Here is a 19,134-nt window from a genome sequence, read left to right as displayed (position 1 = left end):
CGTGGTTATATTGCGCAGATTGTCATTGGCCAATAGCTGCTGTCAGCTTGTCAGTGATGGCACGCTATTGGCTGAGAGTACATTCCCGGAAGAGGCTGTTAGTCGTAGAGGCTTCAGGACAAGAGGCTGGTGTGTTCTCTCTGCTGACGGCGACGTCACCGCGGCGTAGAACCAGCGCTTACTGCTTCCCTGGACGGCGGCCGCTCGTTGCTATTCACAACGGAGATGCGCTGCTGGTGGTTCCGCCTGTCACACCGGCTCACCCATGGCCAGTGCTAGAGCGCTGACAACCAGTCCCGGCAGGGCACAGCTAGCAGCAGCACCACCACAGTCCGGGGCATGTGGGTCTCTCAGCAGCATGGAAGGGATATTGTACAAGTGGACCAATTATCTGAGCGGTGAGTGCTGGAGTCCCGGGTCCCAGTCATGGTTACATGGCAGCTGTAGCCTCAGGGCTGGGAAGGCCCCATTGCTGCCCATTGTTACGATTCCTGAGGAACTTTTATGAAGTATTTGTACAGTATTTACCTGTATAATCTTGGTAACCTCATGTATAGGAGGCAGGCAGCCCTGAGACTTCCCATCAGCAGTGTCCCTTGCCCACTCCCAAGCCTGACATATGTACCTTCAGCTGTCATATCAGCTTTCCAGAAATTTTAACAAATGCTGTAAAATAGACAGAACTGAAGCGTATGACACGGCTCGCTCTCCTAGCCGGTGACTGTGCATTGTGTTGTTGTTGATGATATTATTATTAGAGATGAATGGGTTCGGATTTACTCGGTTCTTAACGCCAAAACTATCGCAAGTTCTTTTTTTCTGGATTTTTCTGATTGGCTAACCAAAACACGTGACGTCCGTGAGCCAATGATGAGATTTGGGTAAATTCGAGTAAAACCGAACCCGCTCATCTCTAAATTTATTATTATTTATGTGACACCATTATTCTATGCAGCCATTCACAGAGAACATGTTATTCTCATCAGTCCCTTGCCCCATTGAAAGTAAAGGTCTACTTATTTATTATTAACAGTTTCTTTATTATTAACAGTTAAGATGACTCTGTGCTTGCGCAGCAAATTCCGTTGCGCTTTACAATTGGAAACAACCATGATAAAACAAAACTGGGTAATAACAAACAGTCATGGAGCGGAACTAAAATGTTATTCCCGCCGGCAGCCACTAGATGGCGCTGAACTAATTTATTCAGTTGTAGCTCCATTCGGACTCTGCTGGCGCTGACAATTCAGCTCGCACCAACCGGGGTCTAATTGGTGCGTTCAGCGCGATAGAAGGCATAAATGGAATATCGCCCCTGCAATCTCCCGTCACAGACGAGAGATCGGGGGGCGATAACAATTGGATTCCCCCCATAGAGGTAGGACGGCCCTGCTCACAAATTCACAATCTATATTTATGCGGATGGGACACATTTTCTGTTATCAGTTATTGCAGAGATACTTCTATAGGTGTCAGAATTCCAGTGTCACTGGAGCAGCTGAGCCGTGCAGTGCTCACGTTGACACGCTAAGATGTGTGCTTAAATTCTAAGCAATCTGCCTCATAGCTATAGCGATGCACCGCGCTATCGCTGACTCTAGATTGGTACACTCTAGATAGATCGCTCATTTCACCGCTGGGTGAAGTGAGCACCCTCCCGTCCTCCAAACGCTCAGCACACATCGCGCTGTGTGCTGAGCGTTCTGTGCTAGAACGCTCAGCACACATTGGTACATGTGTACCCCCCTTAAGCTGCTGTATCTGCTAACCTTCACACTGCGCATGTGTCCCAGGGCATGCAAGCCATGTATACGCAGATCTGCAGTCTATTTACAGTAGCACAGAAGTCAGCTCTGTTTGCAGCTATGACTTGTTGGTGTAAATGGGTGGCAGCTTGACAGTTACACATACGATAAATGGGGCGTAGGTGTGTATACGCTAGACGCAATTGTAGGTCAGAGATGAGCATAACTAGAGAATGAGATCCAGCTAATATAAGACTGATGTTGCGCATCAAAGATAGGGCTGACGCACATGCGGGCTTATAATGATGGTGGCTGCACTCTCTGTTGGATACAACCGACTTTGAATACAAACAGGAATCTGCATCTTTTTTCGAGCATGCGGCTGTTTTTTAATGCAAATCTGCAACCCACTTGTCTGGCAGTGTTAAGATGACTCCGTGCTTTGCCACCTGGTCCAGGTCCCCTCTGTGATTTAATGGCCTGGTATTGGCAAGTCACGCATGTGCACTTGGAGCCTGACTTGCACCACAGCAAGTGCTGTTTCAAAAAAAAACAACAAAAAAAACCTGAATATAATGAGCAACTAATGAAAATGCTTTATATTATAAAGCATTTTTGTGGCTATCGCTGCTGCTTTCTCCATCCTGAGATAGTGGTAGGAAGACAGCCATTGGTACAGTTATTGACACTGGGCTTGTTAAATATTGGACAACTAGCAAGTATCAATAGCTTTTGCATGCTTTGGGCCTTGTTAAATAAGGAGAAGCCCTCTCTCCGCCAAAAACACCAGTTTTTTATGGATTTAGACCTCTTCTTCCATTCGTGAATAGTCTCTGACAAAGTATTTTCTGTTGTTGTGTTCAATGTAACATATTGCATTTTTTCATATTTTCTTCATCAACTGAATGAAATCAAAGACTAAAATATATATCTCTTACACAAGGGAAATCCTCAGCGCCACGGTATAGTATTCTAGATACCACATAACCACGACACTCCCCAAAATTTTAAAAACTGGGGTGTCTGCTCAAGCCCCAAGTATAAACAGGCGGTGGTGAATCGCCTCAGACGTGTGCTTCATAAAAGGAGGATAGAGTATTTAGAGCGACCTATGGTGTAATTAGTTTATAAAAAGTCAGTAAAAGAAAGTATAAAACATTCATTTATTTAAAACAGAGACAGCAAACTATTAATAAATGTCAAAGGGATATTTCAATAGAAAAAGCCCCTCTAAAAAGTATAAAAAACAAAATAACTTTTAAAACCAATTTGTAGTGCTGAAAAAATACATGACATAAAAGCATACTTACCGACTTTTCAGCTGCTCTCTCCGGGAGAGAGCAGCCAGGTCGGACCAGCAGGGGGCGGGGAAGGGTAGTGACGAGGAGAGGGGGCAGAGCAGAAGCGGAACAGGGGTGTGGTGGGGGCGTGGCTGAGGTATTGCATAATTTAAGCCACTCCCCCTACTGCATAATGCCGCTATTACCGGCATTATACTGCAGGGGGCGTGGCTATGATGACGCGATTCAACAAGAATCGCGTCATCGACTGCCCGGACCGCCCACTTTACTCACTAAGTGGGCAGCCGGGCAGGGGGGGAGCACAGGAATCAGGAGACTTGCCTGCTTTTCCGGGAGCCAGGAGGGTCACCCGATTTTCGTGAGCCTGCCGGCTATTCCGGGAGAGTAGACAAGTATGCATAAAAGAGACACATAAGATCACAAAAGAAGTTGCTTATCTTTAGGGGTGGGGTATATTCAGAGTCACCAATGCGTTTCGACTTTGTCAAGGGGTTCATATGATTCTGCTCCAAAATAGGCCATGTTATGTTGTGTTACTCGTTTGCAAGACTCTTGATTTCTACCCTGAAACCTACACAGCATTCTAGAGTTGCCCTATGGGTGAAAGGGGGAGGGGGATATACAATATACAGTTTTGGTGCAACATAAACTGCAGTTCTCTGTTGGGTGAATGTTATAGAACATAAACACCATTCTGTTAGCTAATATGCAAAGTATACCCCTTTCTGAACTGTATGTAATTTAGTTACCTCTACACTTCTTGTGAAAAGTATTTTTGCCACCCCAATAACAAGAGTTTCTTTCACACAGTCTCTCTCTGTTCTAAACTGAACTAGGAAGACTGACTGGCTTAGTTCAGTACTGTAGGCCATGAAACGGATGAAACTTGTGCTATTATATTGATTAGCTTGTTAGATAGATTTACAAACATTATATGATGTTATAAAAGTATATTCACAGCAATATAGAAATCCAGCTAACCTCGATGACAACGGCAAGTGTAAGTCAACCAGGCTATCTGTAAAAGATAGAAAAGCATTAATTCAGCCGGGGAGTAATAGACACACACCAATAGTGTATCAGACAGTGTATTACAGGCATGTCCAAACTACGGCCCTCCAGCTGTTGTGAAACTACATATCCCAGCATGCTCTGACACAGTTTTGCTGTCAGGGAATGCTAAAGCTGTGTCAGGGCATGCTGGGATGTGTAGTTTCTCAACAGCTGGAGGGCCACAGTTTGGACATGCCTGGTGTATTAGAACCACAGGGGTTTATAAAGCTTCTCAAACATGTATCAGATCATATTCAGGACATGCGTTAAGCTTTGCCAAGACATTGGGCCTAATTCAGACCTGGTCGCACGCAGGCTTTGTTTTTGCACTGCTGCGACCAGGTAATTGCTGCCTACAGAGGAGGGGGTAATCGCTGTGCAGCGGTGTGATCGGCTGTGCAGTGAGATGCACAAACAAAAGTTTGTGCAGTTTCTGCACAGCCTAGGACTTACTCAGCCACTGCGACGACCCGGGCCGGTGCTTACGTCCGGAATCCTCCTCCCGAACGGCTAGGCACGCCTGCGTTTTTCCGGACACTCCCTGGAAACGGTGACTTGCCGCCCACGAGCGCCTTCTGCCTGTCAATCTTCTTGCGATCGCCAGTGAGATCGCTTTCTTCGTTAGTTCTGTCGCTGCCCGGCTATCCCTGTCGCCGGCGGCCGACGTGCCTGTGCATTGAGGTTCATATGCATGCGCTGTTCAAACCCGATCGCACGGCTGTGAAAAAAGGCAGCGTGCAATCGGGTCTGAATGACCCCCATTATTAAAATCACATACACATTGTCAGTATTAGCAGCAGGGGCAGTGTTGCCCTAATTATTAATCAGAAAATAATTATGATTTCTAGTCCTTTCTTAGAGCTTAGCAGATGTTAAAGACCTGTTGTTCATTCTTGTATGAAGACGCAGATGGTGATCTTGTAACAGATGCATTATAATGATGTTGTTACTGCAAAACAATGGACATATGTAATGGGCCATACACATTGAGCGATCCGCCTCCGAGCTGGCCGACGGGCGACCCGGCGGCGGGGGGCCAGTGACGTAGGGGTAGTGAAGTTTCTTCACTGCCCCCGTCACCCGCCTCCATCGAAGTGCAGGCAAATATGGACAAGATCGTCCATATTGGCCTGCATGCACAAGCGACGGGGCACCAGCGATGAACGAGCGCATATCTTTGAGTATTATCGCCCAGTGTGTAGAGCCTATAAATCTCTTGGTGAGAATACAATAAAAAATACGTGAAAGTATTTGCTTACAGCTAATGCTCATTTCCAGCTCTGCAGGTTAGCATAAATTTGAACAAACCATCATTCTGAGTTTTAACTCTATCAGTCCTCTCTTTTTGTTCAAATTACCACATTCTAAATAAACTACCTTCCCAATAACGATTAGCCACCCTCCCCCCATAGTGACCCATTAGTGTCACTCCTGGTTGCCAATTATATCTACATACTACAGGGCAGGCAGGGGAAGCAGAGCCACACCTGTCACACTCCAATATACTCCAGAGTTTTGACTATAAAAATGACCAGAACAACACAAAAACGACACTCACAACCTATAAATATCATTTCCACAGTTAAAACAGCACCAAATCATATATGTATGTGTAATCTGGCTCTGATATTAGATGGTGCCCCCCAGGCTTTAACCTCACCACAAGGAGAGTGGAGGTGGTGTGGGTTAGATGGCGCTATCGCTCAAGCAGTGGTGGTAAAGGTGAGAGTGCTAAATAGATACTTAACTTTGCCGTTTCCGAATGGGCAGTCAGTGATGTTCTGTGTTCAATATTTGTTGAAAAACTCGCCGTATTCAAAGATAGGGGAAATAGAACAGAGATAGACAATGTGTAATATCGTCATAAAAAAGGAAAGATGGGTGTAATTTTTCAATGTGGACTGGTGGGCTTCCCTAATCGATGATCAGGGAATTGATGACTTTTTTGAACTTAATTTGATGAGAACACACCTGACTTACACGAAAGACAGGTATAATGAAGCCCATAGAGGTATCTTTTCAAGGTGTGATATTCTCTTTATCTGTGAGTGAATTAGAGTTTGAAATGATGTCTACTAGTGTAAAAAGGAGGCGTACCTAACACTCACGTGAAAGGTAGTAGTTATCCTCGTATAGCGGTTTCTTTCGGAGGCTTCGTTCCGAAGGAGTTTTGACCAGGCGGTTGTACTTGCCCAAATATGCAAGAAATTAGAAGAATATACAATGTGCAGTATCGTCGTACTTCAAAGGAAAAGGTATTGTCTTAAACCACTAAGAGCGGTATACCTAAAACTTAATATTGCTATCCTTCTATGAGGGTAATTAAACCATAGGGTTCCTATGGACACACCTAACTCACATAAAGGCAGGTGTCTGAACGTTCATAAAGGTATCTTTCGTAAGATGCTTGATTTTCTATCATTTAAAACAGGATACCCCAACTTTTTAAGTTCCAAAATAAATAAAAAGACAGATCCGCTGTAGTAGTATCCCCTCTAAGGGCTTAGAGGGGATACTACTACAGCGGATCTATCTTTTTGGACTCTGAAGGAAGGTAGGACCTTGTCATATTCATTTATTTATTTTGGAACTTAAAAAGTTGGCCACTTACTGTTCCAAGACGGTTCTCACTTCCATCAGAGCCGGACTCTGACGCTTGGATTTACGAGTGTTTTTTATGTTATATATTTTTGAATAAATTAATTTTTATTTTTACTACTTCGGGATCGAGGTCTTTTAAAAGAAACCTTTATATGAGGACACCAACCACCTCTCACGTGAGTGTTAGGTACGCCTTCCATTTGTAAAAACTTGGGGTATCCTGTTTTAAATGATAGAAAATCAAGCATCTTACGAAAGATACCTTTATGAACGTTCAGACACCTGCCTTTATGTGAGTCAGGTGTGTCCATAGGAACCCTATGGTTTAATTACCCTCATAGAAGGATAGCAATATTAAGTTTTAGGTATACCGCTCTTAGTGGTTTAAGACAATACCTTTTCCTTTGAAGTACGACGATACTGCACATTGTGTATTCTTCTAATTTCTTGCATATTTGGGCAAGTACAACCGCCTGGTCAAAACTCCTTCGGAACGAAGCCTCCGAAAGAAACCGCTATATGAGGATAACTACTACCTTTCACGTGAGTGTTAGGTACGCCTCCTTTTTACACTAGTAGACATCATTTCAAACTCTAATTCACTCACAGATAAAGAGAATATCACACCTTGAAAAGATACCTCTATGGGCTTCATTATACCTGTCTTTCGTGTAAGTCAGGTGTGTTCTCATCAAATTAAGTTCAAAAAAGTCATCAATTCCCTGATCATCGATTAGGGAAGCCCACCAGTCCACATTGAAAAATTACACCCATCTTTCCTTGTTTATGACGATATTACACATTGTCTATCTCTGTTCTATTTCCCCTATCTTTGAATACGGCGAGTTTTTCAACAAATATTGAACACAGAACATCACTGACTGCCCATTCGGAAACGGCAAAGTTAAGTATCTATTTAGCACTCTCACCTTTACCACCACTGCTTGAGCGATAGCGCCATCTAACCCACACCACCTCCACTCTCCTTGTTCTATTTTCTGGACTGCTTGGGATAAGTCCATCGTGGGATTAAGAAGGCAGCAATCGATCAACTAGAAGCGCCAATAAGGATTACACCCCCTGTTTTTCATTTAACCTCACCACACCCCACCATTATCTACTGTTATTCACATAAAAAGAAACCATCTGTTATGGGAACTATTCGTGAGGAGTAAGAGCATATGTAATGCACTCTAGGTTACTTATTGATAGGAATGGGATCAATCCCTATCTTACATATACAATGGGAGGAAACACTGCATTTAATCAACAGTTTATGGGTGTCAAGTCTTGAATTTGGAGAAGTCAGATAAGCACAATAACTCGGGCACATTCACTGGTAGCGCTCGCTGTAATAAGGAAAATGTCACTATAAACAATAGAGTCCAATGTCCGTCTTCAAAAAAGTCATCTCTCCTGTACGCTTGGAAAGCCTTTCGTATTGGTGAGTCTTCCTTTCGACTTCGCTGATCTCGATGAGACGTCCCACGTGGTACAAATCTCACAGTTATGAAATACAGACAAAAAAGAAATGCATATAGGGGGTCATTCCGACCCGTTCGCACGCAGCGGTTTATCGCTGCGGTGCGGAATGCGCGGCGGGTGCAGTGCGCGTGCACGACATTGCCTGGCGAGTTACGTCGCGACTTACAAAGGAAGCGGTCCCAGAGCCAACCGCAAAGAAGATTGACAGGAAGGAGGCGTGACAGGGCGGATCCGGACCGTTTGGAGCCATTTTCGGGGAGTGGTGAGTATAACGCAGGCATGTCCAGGAGGACGGAGGAGTGACGTTAAAGCCGGGCCCATCATCGCTGGATCCATCGCACAGGGTAAGTAGATATAGGCCTAGTCTACTTCTGCTTGAAATTTTTTTAGCTTAGCAGGGCTGCACAAGCGATCGCAACCCTGCTAAGCTAAAATACACTCCCCCATAGGCGTGTACTAGTTGATCGCAGCAGCAGCAAAAAGTTGCTGGCTGCGATCAACTCTGAATGACCCCCTAAGTGTAAAACAGTCTGGTTAAAAAAGTTCTCCTTCTTGTTTTGTCCCCCGACCAAAGTGGTGGATCCTAATCGGTGTTTCTATCACCTTCTATTTCTACTCCAAAAAAAGTTGCGTACCGTACTCAGACTAAAGTGGAGATAAAAACAATTCAGCGCTAAGAACTAGTTAAATGTATAGTGGAAAATTTATTAAGAACATAGGTCGTCAATTTCATACATATTAATATATAATTACTGTTGCAACAGATAATAAAAATATAATAAAGGTACCACAATTAAAAAATAGGGCCAAAATCAACACTGCAAAGTTTTGAAAAAAATTCTTGAAATGCTGGGTGTATTGCAAGAAGCCTTATCCTAGGGAGATTTTTATACGGTGTTACCAGTTCACTGTAGTGAGTCCTCCAGTCGGTTAGCACTCCGTAAAAAGGAGATCCTCTCACTTGTTTCAGTTGTCCCGTGCTGGTACTAGTAGGGGAATTGAACCATGGCAAGGTCCTGATGTAGTTGTCTTGACATTTTTGGGAAGACAACTACATCAGGACCTTGCCATGGTTCAATTCCCCTACTAGTACCAGCACGGGACAACTGAATCAAGTGAGAGGATCTCCTTTTTACGGAGTGCTAACCGACTGGAGGACTCACTACAGTGAACTGGTAACACCGTATAAAAATCTCCCTAGGATAAGGCTTCTTGCAATACACCCAGCATTTCAAGAATTTTTTTCAAAACTTTGCAGTGTTGATTTTGGCCCTATTTTTTAATTGTGGTACCTTTATTATATTTTTATTATCTGTTGCAACAGTAATTATATATTAATATGTATGAAATTGACGACCTATGTTCTTAATAAATTTTCCACTATACATTTAACTAGTTCTTAGCGCTGAATTGTTTTTATCTTCTCTGTATACAATAAGGGTCTAACTAGCCCTCTTATTCAGCAGCTTGAGGATCCACAACACCTGTCAGCGCCATCCTACCTTGGTAGTTTTTTTCTCAGACTAAAGTGGAGTGGATTCCTCTTATAAAGGTATCTTTACACATATGGTTGCTGGAGTCGCAATGAATGCAGTAAGGACTGATTTAATTATACCAAGGTGTCGCTTGAATAGCCACACCAACGATATTGGCTGCACTTTTTTCATTGGAAGAAAAACATTTAATTGTTAGCAACTCTTAACAAGCCATATTCGTAGCTTAACAACTATATATACAATCTATATACTATTGTGTAAACTTATAGTCTTTTTTATATCCAGGTTGTGGGGGCAATCCTGGCCAGTGTACAGCTCCCTTCCCCAATGAAAGGTAAAGTCGTGTAAGCCTGTGTCCACATACAAAATACACTTCGAAAGGTAATAGCAATTGGCCTCTCCAAGTAACTTTAGTTGCCAAATATAACAAAAATTGGTCTCTTTTGGGAATGCCAAAAGTACCATAATAATGAAGGAACACCTTTTACTCTTCAGTACAATTACAGTTTTCCTGCATTATCACTTTGGTCTATGGAGGATATTCAGTATGGATTGCAGATTCTGCTAAAAAGTAGAATCTGCTAACCGTTCTATACGCATGCTAGGGGCCACCTACCGCAGGGCAAGGCCGCTCCAACTTGCAGAATGGTCTGCCCATTGGCTGCAACCACAATTTAATTGCGGTCGCAGCAACTGTGGACGAGCTAGGCTGTGTATGTAGGAGGTCCGCTGCCATTTTTCTAGATCAGAGTAACTGCATGTGACATCACGCAGTCGCCCTGAAAATGCCACCGTCCTGGCCCCATTTTCCCCGCGCTGCCCCAGCAATGTTCCGTCACCACCCCGCAAACGCCTCTAACTGTTAATCAGGCAGAGACGTTCGCAAACCACTGTGTCACAAACGCATTCGGCAGCCACGTACGTGCAAGACGGTAGCTACGTATGCACTGCCGCCGCTGGAGTTATTGTGGTCGCATCGCTTAGCTAAGTATAGGCTTGTGCTGCCTGAGTGAACCCAGTAGCTACCAAATGTTTGTTCAAAGTATTAACCATAATGTCTCTTTATTATGCGCTTTCCCATGAAGTATTTGGGCCATGACTGGGTACAGTGAGTGGGGCCGGCAATGGCGGTTCACCATCCACCTCCCTTCTTTTTCCTCTGCTTCTAGTCTTTTCCAGACTGCTATTTCCTTCTGTGTAGATTGCGCTTGCATTTTCTGCAGTAAGCTAGGGTCAAATAGTTCTACTAATACTGTTAGCACATTAACTGGGGGTGGCTTTAGGGCGGCCTCCTTTGCTGCCCTGTCTGCTAATGCATTGCCTCTTACTTCAATAGCATTGTCTCGGGTGTGCTGCCAGGGCCTACAGCTCAGCTTCTTGTGCTTAACTGGAAGGTGGTAGAGCCTCCTGTATAAGGATATCCGTTTCTGTGGTTACTGCATAACCTGTGTGAGGTTCACTTCCCACATAGTATGACCCATTAATAAACAAGTGAAGGTTTGCATTCTGAAGGGGCACGTCACGCCACCAGTTTCATTAATTCAAGACAATCATGATCATCAGAGAAAGAAATTGGGTTATCTGAGTTTCCCACCCCACAGCTATCTCTATAGCTATATCCTGCAATGTCATCTTTATCCGTATCGCATTCCCCCTCTTTTTGGACGCCAAACTGTACATCTTTTAATGATGATATTGGATGGTGTGAGTAATGCCACTTCATACTTGGTAAGCCTGGTGGCTGAAAGGTGTCTGGTTTGGGCCTGATTAAGAAGTTCAGTAACTGCATGTGGTACCTATATTGTAAGTGGGTACCCTAAGACAATTTCTGCCACGTCTATAAGTACTGCTGCAGAACAACAGCACGGACACATGAGGGTTCTTCTCTTATTACAAGATCTAACTGTATAGAGTAGTATCCAAGAGGTCTTTGTTCCACCCATGTTCCTGTATGAGTACACCCTGAGCATGGCCTGAATTTTCATGATAGAAAGGGGTAATGGGCTTTCTGTGATCAGGGAGTGCCATAGCTGGGGCACTAAGAATATCATTTTTAAGTTGTTCCAAGGTTTGACACTGGTTCTCTGTCAGATCTATATGTCCTTGCTTAAAATCTCATTTAAAGCATCATACAGTACTTGAAGGTTATGTGATGCATTTGGAATCCACTCTCTACAATAGGTTATAAAGCCTAGAAATGTGATGAGTTGTTTTAATGTTGTGGGTAGTGGCACCTGTGAAATGGCTGTTCTCCTTTCAGTTGTAATGTGCTTGACTCTTGCTGATATACAATGGCCTAAGAACTGAACTAGAGTTTGTACCAACTGCAATTTGTGTTTGGATTCCTGGTATCCTTTGTTAGCTAAAATGTCAGCACTGAGATGATGTCCTGTATACATTCTAGTATTTGAACAAAGGTCACCTACATATTGGATGAGCACTCTGCTTGTATTACAAGGGTGCAATTCTTCAAAGGACTAGTGACATGGCTTCTGAAAAGGCTGAGGGTGACTTAGCTCTGCTCTGTTGTAATCTAGTCCAACAATACTGCTTGTCTGAGTATGTGAAGGCCAATATAAGTTGGCTGTCCTCTGTTAGGGGAACTGAGAAGAAATCATTTGCCAAATCAATGAGTGTGAACCATTCAGTCCAGTAGTAGGAATTTGGTTAAGCATCGTGTGAGGATTGGGCACCATAGGGAGGTCTATCACCATCCAATTATTGACCTCTCTAAGGTCATGAGCCATCCTGTAGGATACTGGTTCACCTGGCTCTGTTTTCCTTTTTATTGGGAAAGGAGGTGTATTCCATGGCAAGGCTTCAATACTCCAGCCTGTACGTATTCTCGTATCTGCTTACCAATTTAATTGGTTTGAACTGGATTAAGAGAATGTTACATACGCACAAGTTGGATATTGGGTTTGAGTTGTATAGACAGCGGTGTAAGTTCCACATCAGTTTTACTTGTGGTCCAAAGTTTATCTGGAACCTGAGTCAGAACTTCCTCTACACTGGTTTGATTAATGTGTGTATCTAATGCCTGAGCATACATATAGGTGTCAAAAGCAATAGACTTCTGCTTGTTTGCTCCAGTTGTGATTGCTTTATGCCCATCCCTCTATATTATGGTTGCTTCGAGCACAGACAAAAAATCTACAACTAATAGCTTTACTGTGCATGTCTCTGACGCTATCACCTAGGCTACCACTGATTTCCCTGTAGGGAATTGTACTGGAAGAAGTTTAATGGCATAGTAACTAACTTTAAATTGAAATATAATACTAATTTATATAAATAGTTAATAGGATGAAATAGTAAGAACCTCCTCTGTAGAGTTAGCAGGGCCTTTAGTGTGAATAGGTTTGGAAGCTATGTAACCAGTAGCTCTAAAGGCCCCCACCCACTAGTGAGTTTTATCTCAGCCATGAGTTGGATCCATTTTTCCTGCAATCCGGCCGGGAGCTTCCCGGGAGCCCTGCGATTGCGCTGTGCTACTTGAGTGTATTTTTTTTACATGTGATTTATCTCATGCGATCTAACGTTATTAAACCTATTTCTGTGCGATTGAAATAAATATAATGGTCAGCCTATGTGATCTGCGACTGCAATGCGAGGCACATGGGAACGTGCCTCGCATCGCAATCACACGAAAATGACATGCAATGTGACACTAGTGTTCACTCTAGGAGTGAAAAGGGGCAGGGCGCCGGACTCCGGGGGCAAATGTACACGCGCCGAAGCCGCGCGCGCTTCCAAAACGGGGCGCGGCCACGCCTACATTATTTTAGGGGGCGGTGCGGCCCACAGACGCTACTATAGAGAGCGTCTGTGGCCGGCGACATCACTGTTGGGAGCGTGCCCAGCACCTCCGTCGGTGCTGGGCTTCCCCCAGCCCTCTCCCAATAAACGGCATCTATACACGCTGGGAGGGCAGGAAGCGGGCGGCTGTTCTAGCAGGGCGCCGCAAAAGGGGCAGGGCGGGTTTTGCCTGCTAAAAAACGGGCATGGCGCGGCGCCCTGCTAAAACAGCCAAGAGTGAACACTATGACACTTTTCATGCAATCTGTCTCAGCAATACGTCTCAACCACATAAAAAGAGCACATATCGCACTAGTGGATATAACAAGTATCTTATTGTTACACAGCACTGCAGAATGTTTTGGTTAATGATATACCGAAGTTGTAGGTGGTGACTATTTAGCCCTATGACGTCTAGCTTACATTGTTCCTGGTAGGTAATATCAGGGCCGGCAACAGAAATCCTGGGGCCCGGTACACAAATATCTCTGGGGCAACCCCCTTTGACCCTCTTCCCCCCCCCCCCCCTCCTTCTCCTTTTTAAAGGAGAGGGTGATTCACGATGCTGTATTGAGCTCCTTGGTCTGGAGAGTGCCGCCATTCCGGTGATCTATATTTGCCCACTTACTGTTGCTGTATTGCGTAGGGCACCCAGCGAGGACAATTATTCATGGGAGTGCGTTTGAGTGTCGGATTGTGGACTGTGTGTGTGTGTGTGTGTGTGTGTGTGTACATATATATATATATATATATATATATATATATATATATATATATATATATATATATATAAATTTGAGGTTTTTTTTTTTTTTTTTCTTTGCTACAATATCAATAATGATCACAGAGTAACTGTGTGATCATCTCTGTGATCATCCAGGAAATGTACTCTCCACGGCCAGGGACAGCGGCTGCGGGCTGCTGCCGTGTGGAACCTCTGATACAGTGTGCCCAGCGAGCAGCAGTTTTCCTTCTGGGCTGCAGCTTCCCGGCTCTTTAGTGGAGGCGGAAGGTACAGACTCATGCATTACCCTACACGTCACAGGTCAGACCCAGGGAATGCTGGGACTCGGGAAGTACGGTTACCGCTGCTGCCGGAGGGTTGATTCTATTTCGGAGTGGGAGAAGGGACCTTCTGACGTATCTAGGGGAGGAGACACGTCACCAGGGGGAGGAGCTATGGGCGAACAGGGTACCCGAAAAGTACCCTCGCGGGCTCGCTTCGCTCGCCACGCTTCGGGCTCGGTGGCTCGCTCCGCTCGCCACCTGATTACTAAAGGTAATAGTTGGTGGCGTGGATAGTAGAGGAACTATCCCGCTGGCCTTGCTCCTCCCCCTTGTGTTGTGACTCCTCCACCAGACGGAAAAGGTCCCTTAGCCCACTTGATTCTAGCATCTACCGCTGCCGGAGGCTGCCGCTGTATTATTAAACATATTTCTCTGACGTCCTAGTGGATGCTGGGGACTCCGAAAGGACCATGGGGAATAGCGGCTCCGCAGGAGACTGGGCACAAAAGTAAAAGCTTTAGGACTACCTGGTGTGCACTGGCTCCTCCCCCTATGACCCTCCTCCAAGCCTCAGTTAGATTTTTGTGCCCGAACGAGAAGGGTGCATACTAAGGGGCTCTCCTGAGCTGCTTAGAGTAAAAGTTTAAAGTAGGTTTTTTATTTTCAGTGAGACCTGCTGGCAACAGGCTCACTGCACCGAGGGACTAAGGGGAGAAGAAGCGAACTCACCTGCGTGCAGAGTGGATTGGGCTTCTTAGGCTACTGGACATTAGCTCCAGAGGGACGATCACAGGCCCAGCCATGGATGGGTCCCAGAGCCGCGCCGCCGGCCCCCTTACAGAGCCAGAAGACTGAAGAGGTCCGGAAAATCGGCGGCAGAAGACGTCCTGTCTTCAATAAGGTAGCGCACAGCACCGCAGCTGTGCGCCATTGCTCTCAGCACACTTCACACTCCGGTCACTGAGGGTGCAGGGCGCTAGGGGGGGGCGCCCTGAGACGCAATAAAAACACCTTATATGGCAAAAAATACATCACATATAGCTCCTGGGCTATATGGATGCATTTAACCCCTGCCAATTTTTCCTTAAAAAAGCGGGAGAAAGGCCGCCGAGAAGGGGGCGGAGCCTATCTCCTCAGCACACTGGCGCCATTTTTTCCTCACAGCTCCGTTGGAGGGAAGCTCCCTGACTCTCCCCTGCAGTCCTGCACTACAGAAACAGGGTAAAACAAGAGAGGGGGGGCACTAATTTGGCAGATAAATCTATACAGCAGCTATATAAGGGAAAAACACTTATATAAGGTTATCCCTGTATATATATGGCGTTCTGGTGTATGCTGGCAAACTCTCCCTCTGTCTCCCCAAAGGGCTAGTGGGGTCCTGTCCTCTATCAGAGCATTCCCTGTGTGTGTGCTGTGTGTCGGTACGTTGTGTCGACATGTATGAGGAGGAAAATGGTATGGAGGCGGAGCAATTGCCTGTATTAGTGATGTCACCCCCTAGGGAGTCGACACCTGACTGGATGGTCTTATGGAAGGAATTACGTGATAGTGTCAGCACTTTACAAAAGACTGTTGACGACATGAGACAGCCGGCAAATCAGTTAATACCTGTACAGGCGTCTCAAACACCGTCAGGGGCTCTAAAGCGCCCGTTACCTCAGATGGTCGACACAGACCCAGACACGGACACTGACTCCAGTGTCGACGGTGAGGAAACAAACGTATTTTCCAGTAGGGCCACACGTTACATGATCACGGCAATGAAGGAGGTTTTGAACATTTCTGATACTACAAGTACCACAAAAAAGGGTATTATGTGGGGTGTGAAAAAACTACCCGTAGTTTTTCCTGAATCAGATGAATTAAATGAGGTGTGTGATGAAGCGTGGGTTTCCCCCGATAAAAAACTGCTAATTTCTAAAAAAAATTCTCTAACGTCCTAAGTGGATGCTGGGGACTCCGTAAGGACCATGGGGAATAGCGGCTCCGCAGGAGACTGGGCACATCTAAAGAAAGCTTTAGGACTATCTGGTGTGCACTGGCTCCTCCCCCTATGACCCTCCTCCAAGCCTCAGTTAGATCTTTGTGCCCGAACGAGAAGGGTGCACACTAGGGGCTCTCCTGAGCTTCTTAGTGAAAGTTTTAGTTTAGGTTTTTTATTTTCAGTGAGACCTGCTGGCAACAGGCTCACTGCATCGAGGGACTAAGGGGAGAAGAAGCGAACTCACCTGCGTGCAGAGTGGATTGGGCTTCTTAGGCTACTGGACATTAGCTCCAGAGGGACGATCACAGGCCCAGCCATGGATGGGTCCCAGAGCCGCGCCGCCGGCCCCCTTACAGAGCCAGAAGACAGAAGAGGTCCGGAAAATCGGCGGCAGAAGACATCCTGTCTTCACCAAGGTAGCGCACAGCACTGCAGCTGTGCGCCATTGCTCCTCAGCACACTTCGGTCACTGAGGGTGCAGGGCGCTAGGGGGGGGCGCCCTGAGCAGCAATAAAAACACCTTGGCTGGCGAAAATACATCACATATAGCCCCCAGGGCTATATGGATGAATTTTAACCCCTGCCAGAATCCATAAAAAAGCAGGAGAAAAGTCAGCGAAAAAGGGGCGGAGCCTATCTCCTCAGCACACTGGCGCCATTTTCCCTCACAGCTCCGTTGGAGGGAAGCTCCCCTGGCTCTCCCCTGCAGTCACTACACTACAGAAAGGGTTAAAAAAGAGAGGGGGGCACTAATTAGGCGCAGTATTAACAATACAGCAGCTATAAGGGGAAAAACACTTCTATAAGGTTATCCCTGTATATATATAGCGCTTTGGTGTGTGCTGGCAAACTCTCCCTCTGTCTCCCCAAAGGGCTAGTGGGGTCCTGTCCTCTATCAGAGCATTCCCTGTGTGTGTGCTGTATGTCGGTACGTTTGTGTCGACATGTATGAGGAGAAAAATGATGTGGAGACGGAGCAGATTGCCTGTAATAGTGATGTCACCCCCTAGGGGGTCGGCACCTGAGTGGATGAACTGTTGGAAGGAATTACGTGACAGTGTCAGCTCTGTATAAAAGACAGTGGTTGACATGAGACAGCCGGCTACTCAGCTTGTGCCTGTCCAGACGTCTCATAGGCCGTCAGGGGCTCTAAAGCGCCCGTTACCTCAGATGGCAGATATAGACGCCGACACGGATACTGACTCCAGTGTCGACGGTGAAGAGACAAATATGACTTCCAGTAGGGCCACACGTTACATGATTGAGGCAATGAAAAATGTTTTACACATTTCTGATAATACGAGTACCACCAAAAAGGGGTATTATGTTCGGTGAGGAAAAACTACCTGTAGTTTTCCTGAATCTGAGAAATTAAATGAGGTGTGTGATGATGCGTGGTTTTCCCCCGATAACAACTGATAATTTCTAAAATGTTATTGGCATTATATCCTTTCCCGCCAGAGGTTAGGGTGCGTTGGGAAACACCCCCTAGGGTGGATAAAGCGCTCACACGCTTGTAAGGGCTCTACCCTCTCCTGAGATGGCCGCCCTTAAGGATCCTGCTGATAGAAAGCAGGAGGGTATCCTAAAATGTATTTACACACATACTGGTGTTATACTGCGACCAGCAATCGCCTCAGCCTGGATGTGCAGTGCTGGGTTGGCGTGGTCGGATTCCCTGACTGAAAATATTGATACCCTAGATAGGGACAGTATATTTTTGCCTATAGAGCATTTAAAAGATGCATTTCTATATATGCGGGATGCACAGCGGAATATTTGCCGACTGGCATCAAGTCTAAGTGCGTTGTCCATTTCTACCAGTAGAGGGTTATGGACACGTCAGTGGTCAGGTGATGCGTATTCCAAACGGCATTTGGAAGTATTGCCTTAATAAGGGGAGGAGTTATTTGGGGTCGGTCTTTCAGACCTGGTGGCCACGGCAACAGCTGGGAAATCCACGTTTGTACCCCAGGTCGCCTCTCAACATGAGAAGACGCCGTATTATCAGGCGCAGTCTTTTCGTGGACAAGCGGGCAAAATGTTCCTCATTTCTGCCCCGTGACAGAGGGAGAGGAAAAAGGCTGCAGAAATCAGCCAGTTCCCAGGAACAGAAACCCTCTCCCGCCTCTGCCAAGCCCTCAGTATGACGCTGGGGCTTTACAAGCAGAATCAGGCACGGTAGGGGGCCCGTCTCAATGAATTTCAGTGGGCTCACTCGCAAGTAGACCCCTGGATCCTTCAGGTGATATCTCAGGGGTACAAATTAGAATTCGAGACGTCTCCCCCTCGCCGTTTTCCTAAAGTCGGCTTTACCGATGTCTCCTTCTGACAGGGAGACAGTTTTGGAAGCCATTCACAAGCTGTATTCCCAGCAGGTGATAATCAAGGTACCCCTCCTGCAACAGGGAACGGGGTATTATTCCACACTGTTGTGGTACCGAAGCCGGACGGCTCGGTGAGACCGATTCTAAATCTAAAATCTTTGAACACTTACATACAGAGGTTCAAATTCAAGATTGAGTCACTCAGAGCAGTGATTGCGAACCTGGAAGAAGGGGACTACATGATGTCTCGGGACATCAAGGATGCTTACCTTCATGTCAAAATTTACCCTTCTCACCAAGGGTACCTCAGGTTTATGGTACAGAACTGTCACTATC

General features: G+C 45.7%; 1 protein-coding gene across 3 annotated transcripts in view; it reads left to right on the top strand.

Moving 5' to 3' along the window:
• Nucleotides 1-50: 50 nt before the first annotated feature.
• The window catches only part of PLEKHA8 (pleckstrin homology domain containing A8), a 183,260-nt gene continuing 164,176 nt past the window's right edge, over nucleotides 51-19,134 (top strand). For 2 of the 3 annotated variants that reach the window (XM_063921955.1, XM_063921957.1), the window contains exon 1: nucleotides 52-398. In XM_063921955.1, the coding sequence (XP_063778025.1) occupies nucleotides 266-398 (133 nt within the window). In that variant the 5' untranslated portion in view covers nucleotides 52-265. Of the gene's footprint in view, nucleotides 399-19,134 lie in introns of all 3 variants that reach the window. The other variant, XM_063921956.1, reaches the window with a different exon arrangement.

This window comes from Pseudophryne corroboree, chromosome 5, assembly GCF_028390025.1.
Source record: "Pseudophryne corroboree isolate aPseCor3 chromosome 5, aPseCor3.hap2, whole genome shotgun sequence".
Lineage (NCBI taxonomy): Eukaryota > Metazoa > Chordata > Amphibia > Anura > Myobatrachidae > Pseudophryne > Pseudophryne corroboree.
Note: the sequence above shows the minus strand (reverse complement) of the source record. Positions and strands in the feature narration are given on the sequence as shown.